This window comes from Haliotis asinina, chromosome 4 (genome assembly GCF_037392515.1).
Source record: "Haliotis asinina isolate JCU_RB_2024 chromosome 4, JCU_Hal_asi_v2, whole genome shotgun sequence".
NCBI classification, from domain to species: Eukaryota; Metazoa; Mollusca; class Gastropoda; order Lepetellida; family Haliotidae; genus Haliotis; species Haliotis asinina.
Genome location: NC_090283.1, coordinates 61,008,216 through 61,013,480, shown reverse-complemented (window position 1 = coordinate 61,013,480; position 5,265 = coordinate 61,008,216). Strand labels below are relative to the sequence as shown.

The following is a 5,265-nucleotide window of genomic DNA, read 5'->3' as shown; positions in this document are numbered from 1 at the left end:
TTTAGTCATTTATTTTAATGTACCGATATTTACGATGTAGCTAATTTACAGATGTTTTTCTTTTTTCCAAGATGTTTCTTGCTTGAAATGACTCTGGAAGATATCATAAACCAGAATTCAATAGAATTCAACACTACGAAACGTTTTAGGTGGCATTCGGGAGTGTTAAACAACAAAGAAGCCTGTGTGTCGGTTGAACGTGACAAAAATAATATCGCCCCTTGAAATCTTAACACACCTGACACTCAGAAACAACTGTATTCAATGCAAGTAGTGCATGACAAAATACATACATTTGACATTCCAAAGATGAACAATCCACAGCTTGCTGACAGACTTTTGCACAAATGCATCACATTCATCTACACAATGTGCGGGGCAACAGGGTAGTCTCGGGGTCGTTTCTCCACATGAGTACGATTCTGGAAGCCCGTATCTCTGTGGCCTTGCGTGATATTGCACCATACATCCACCCTACAGCAGGTACACCATGAGAATGTGTCCTCACTTTATCTGTCATCCCGTCTCTCTATCACCCTCCCTCCCTCCTTTTTCGCACCCCTCGATTGCATCATATTTCAGACTCCCCTGTGCCATTTATAGCCCACCCTAGCAGAACTCTGCCTATCAAACAAATCCCCCCTCTCTCTCTTTCCCCCTCTCCCTCGCCTCTATCAATATTCTCTCTTTAATTTCACTCTCTCTTGCTCTCTCGATTTTCTCGATTCTTTCCATTCTTACTCTCTCCACTGTCTCTCTATATTGTCTCTCTCTATATTCCCCCCTCTTCATTCACTCTGTCGTCTTTAGGGAAGCCTAGGGGTCAAAGCGTTCGCTCATCATGCTGAAGACCTAGTTTCGATTGCCCACCCTGTAGCGACATACAACCAAACTCATTCACTCAGTCTTTCTCCAAATCTACTGTAAAAACAACATAATGCCCCAAAAATACATCAACGTTTCTTTATATTCCTGTCTATTCCAGGTTGACAATATTCCGTTGAAACACAATATTCATTTAAATACGGATATAAATAGAACAATAATATAAACGATGATACGATTTGAGGTAAGATTTTTGTGACAATCCCTCAAATGTAAACATGACTTTAGAATATGTATACTGTATATGTGAGAGCAAGCGAGTAAGTGACTCCAGCACTGTCAGACCATCTCGCAGATGGGTTAAACATACAATGATACTGCTTGGTAATTTTATAAAAAGCATATTTCAGCCATTACATTCAGTTCATTTCAACTACTACTACTACTACTACTACTACTACTACTGCTGCTGCTGCTGCTGCTGCTGCTGTTGCTGCTGCTGCTGCTGCTACTGCTGCTACTACTGCTGCTGTTGCTGCTGCTGCTGCTGCTACTACTACTACTACTTCTGCTACTGCTATTTGTATTATAATTGTACAAAAGCAATTCTTTTGAACGGTTACGTCGATATCACAGACAGGTGCTATACAAACGTTTTATACAAACTATGAATGTCGGGTGGTGCCGATAAAGGCCACTCTACCCCAATTAGAATCCACATTTTAACGAGTACTTTTAGTCCCGCACTGAATCATCTGATAGCCGTGATTGGATGACTTTGAGTGGGATTTCTGTATTTTTAAATGTATACCCATCTCATGATTAAAACTAGCTATATTTTAAAATATTTAGTGTTGTCGTTTTTTACTAATGACCTAATGTGAATGTGACCACAGCTATTTTCAAACAGTTGACATTTTGTGCGGGACAGGTGTTGGTCTGTTTAACTTCCTGTACGAGGAGACGGAACACCCTGAGGAGTTAATATTGCTTCTTTAATGCTTCTTTAGGGCTAGACTATACAAACATGTACATGTAATACTTGTTGATATCGGACTTATTTTTATAAAAATGTAACTTTGCTAAAGAAGTCAATGGAAAAATATCTGGTTTTATGTAACCCAGAACAGAACATGCTGAGTGCAGTTCGCGAACACCTGGTGTCATCACTGACTTCCATGTTATCTTTTCACGTACAGTGCCAGTAATTTGCCTTTTACGCCGAGTTGAATATGTGGATAATTTAAAATTGTGTAAGTGAGTGAGTGACTGTGATTTTTTCTAATAGTGAGCGAGTGTGTAGCACAGCATTACCATGGCGGGGGACACCGGATATGGGCTTCACACATTGCACCCATATGGGGAATCGAACCCAGGTCTTCAACGTGACGAGTGATATGGTTAACCAGCCCACTTCGTGAGTTGTACAGCGAATTAGAATAATTAGTGATGATATCATGTGTTCGCAAAACCAGACTCCATTCAAGACTTGATAGTTGAATAATGCCTGTTTCGGGGAGAGGATAAAAATCATCATCACCCCATTGTACATGCAGCTCGATAAGACTCATCATCACCCCATTGTACATGCAGCTCGATAAAACTCATCATCACCCCCATTGTACATGCAGCTCGATAAAACTCATCATCACCCCATTGTACATGCAGCTCGATAAGACTCATCATCACCCCATTGTACATGCAGCTCGATAAGACTCATCATCACCCCATTGTACATGCAGCTCGATAAGACTCATCATCACCCCATTGTGCATGCAGCTCGATAAGACTCATCATCACCCCATTGTACATGCAGCTCGATAAGACTCATCATCACCCCATTGTACATGCAGCTCGATAAGACTCATCATCACCCCATTGTACATGCAGCTCGATAAAACTCATCATCACCCCATTGTACATGCAGCTCGATAAAACTCATCATCACCCCATTGTACATGCAGCTCGATAAGACTCATCATCACCCCATTGTACATGCAGCTCGATAAGACTCATCATCACCCCATTGTACATGCAGCTCGATAAAACTCATCATCACCCCATTGTACATGCAGCTCGATAAAACTCATCATCACCCCCTAGCCAAAAATTATGAACAGTCCCTAAGCTTGAAATTAACAAGTATAATATATTCTAGATGAAAAAGCACGGTGATAAGGCATATAAAGTTTACGTTTGTAGTTCAAGATAGCCATCAAGATTCATAACTCTTTTCTGTCCCTGTATTGCATGAATTACTTTGCATTCACATATTTTTAGAAGCTCTCAAAGGTTTGAAAACACTGAAACTGCATTACCAAAACAATGACTTGAAGTCTTGAAAATATCTGTCAGACAAAACTAATTGTACACAGACATAGCTGATAAATTTCAATACCGATATTTTTAAAAGGAATATAATTGTAGCTGCCTAAAGATATTATTGTCGTAAACAGATTGTTCAAAACTAGTAACACTGGTAACACTCGCCACACGTCAATCCAGACATACCTTTCACACTGAAATCAACCGCAAAAAAAGTTTTGGATTAAAAAGTTTTAGAATCATGTCCCCTTGCATATACAGTTCAGCTCTGAAAGAAGTGTCTCCGGAATAACACCGTCCACGGAATGCACAGTTTGTTGTCTAGAATGTTCTGTGAATATTGTAGGGCAATGATGCCAGTTCAGCACATGTGTTTGGAGTGTGGAGCAGAGGTCAATACTGATGTAAGTAATAGGGAGGAGGATTAGGTAGGACCTTCGTGGACATCAGCTTCAACGGCTTCGCCCTGGGATCAAGCGTCAACATAGGCATAGGTCTCATGGCCCGACGACCTTGGTGGCGCCGGGGAGGTCTATAGCTTGGTATTCGCTTCACATTCTTCTCCAAGAGGTCTGATTTTGGGGTCAATGCCGTTGCCGCAACACCATAACAGAAGGCGGCGACGATGGCAAAGGCAACACCGACCCAGGCTGCAATGTAGGATTCCTTGAATTCTCTTGTGGTAGCTCGCTTGAGCTCACTGGGCCATTTTGAGTAGTACTGTTGGCGGTCTGGCAGCTGGTCCTGGACAGCGTTGTCTTGGAGGTAGATAGAACTATGGAAGAACGCTATTCCGAGAACTACAGCGAACGCAGCCACACATACAAGGATGGTCGAAATCCACACCCTCGATGTGGGTCTTACTATGCACATGTACAACCCTACTGCATAGCTAACAACGAGGATCAGCTCGCCCACGAGGAACATAACCATGAAAGACGTGTACAGGGCTATCATGGAGGTGTACTCCTCGCTTGAACCGGGGGCACTGTCACTGAACATCAACATGTAGCAATTCTTGTCTATGACACCACCAAGAGTATCCAGAAACAGGGTATCATTGCCAGGGTAACACTCACGGAACATGCCTCTTTGGCGCGTGTGATAGTATCTCGCTGTGATCCCCGTAGTGGATGACGTTCTCTGCAGGGCTGTCAGCTTTGTCCGGTCCACAGTGTACACCACCCATCTTTCCGTGCCCATGGCCGCAAGGATGAAGACGATGGCGACGACATTGGCGATGGTGCTGATCGTGAGGCAGACGGTGGTACGTGTCTTTCTCCCCATGGTCAACATGGAAGTGGTGCTGGTTTACTCCGTGTTGATGGGCGTGATGTTACTGAAGCCGCTCGACCCACTCTCCTCTTAATCTGAAATAGATCGGGTCATGCCCATGAGTAATGGCTCTGCTGCATTGTTCACTCCTTCTTTTGACAACAGTCTTCAGCGTTCAGCCTCCCTATTTTCCAGGGGATTCTCAAAAGAATTTCATGCATTAAACATTTCTTACCCGTACGTTTCGAATAGGTCACCAACATATGTCTATGTCGTCAGGACAGTTGGGTAGTATAGGCATTAAATACTACTGTTGTTGGTTAGGTGAAATGGGACCTTTGCATATAAACATGCACATCGGCGGTGAGACGGTCCCTTACAGGTATGTCTCGCACCTGTCATACACTGTTGCACATGCGGTGATCGTGTTCACAAACACTACTGCATATGGAGCGGGCTTAACCGAGCGGAACTGTTTTGTGACGGGCACATGTTTAGACTCTACTAGCGTACTTCAAATATCTGATTAGGAGTAATCCCTCATTTGTGTCCATCAAAAACCTTTTAGTACCAATCAGTATCATGATGTCTATTACCTTTGGATTTGACAGCAGGTATTGAGAGGGAAATATGGCAGATCGAGGAACAAGGAATAAAAGCGGAACACGGTCGGACAGACAGACAGACAGACAGATAGGAAAATATTTAATGGAAAAATATTTGTTTTTATGTGACCCAGAACGGACCATGTTGCCACTGTTCACGAACACCTGGTGTCATCACTGACTTCCATGTTATCTTTCCACACACATTACCAGCAATTTCTCTTTTACCCCGAGT

General features: G+C 42.8%; 1 protein-coding gene across 1 annotated transcript; it reads right to left on the bottom strand.

Annotated features, from left to right (window-relative positions):
* Window positions 1–946: 946 nt before the first annotated feature.
* LOC137281755 (uncharacterized) lies at window positions 947–4,526 on the bottom strand. Its single transcript, XM_067813355.1, has one exon. It carries the CDS (start codon window positions 4,444–4,446, stop codon window positions 3,544–3,546), a length of 903 nt encoding a protein of 300 aa, XP_067669456.1. The 5' UTR covers window positions 4,447–4,526; the 3' UTR covers window positions 947–3,543.
* Between the last annotated feature and the right edge of the window lie 739 nt (window positions 4,527–5,265).

Excerpts from the sequence above, each read along its gene's own strand:
- LOC137281755 (XM_067813355.1), bottom strand. The coding sequence starts at position 4,446 with ATGTTGACCATGGGGAGAAAGACACGTACCACCGTCTGCCTCACGATC.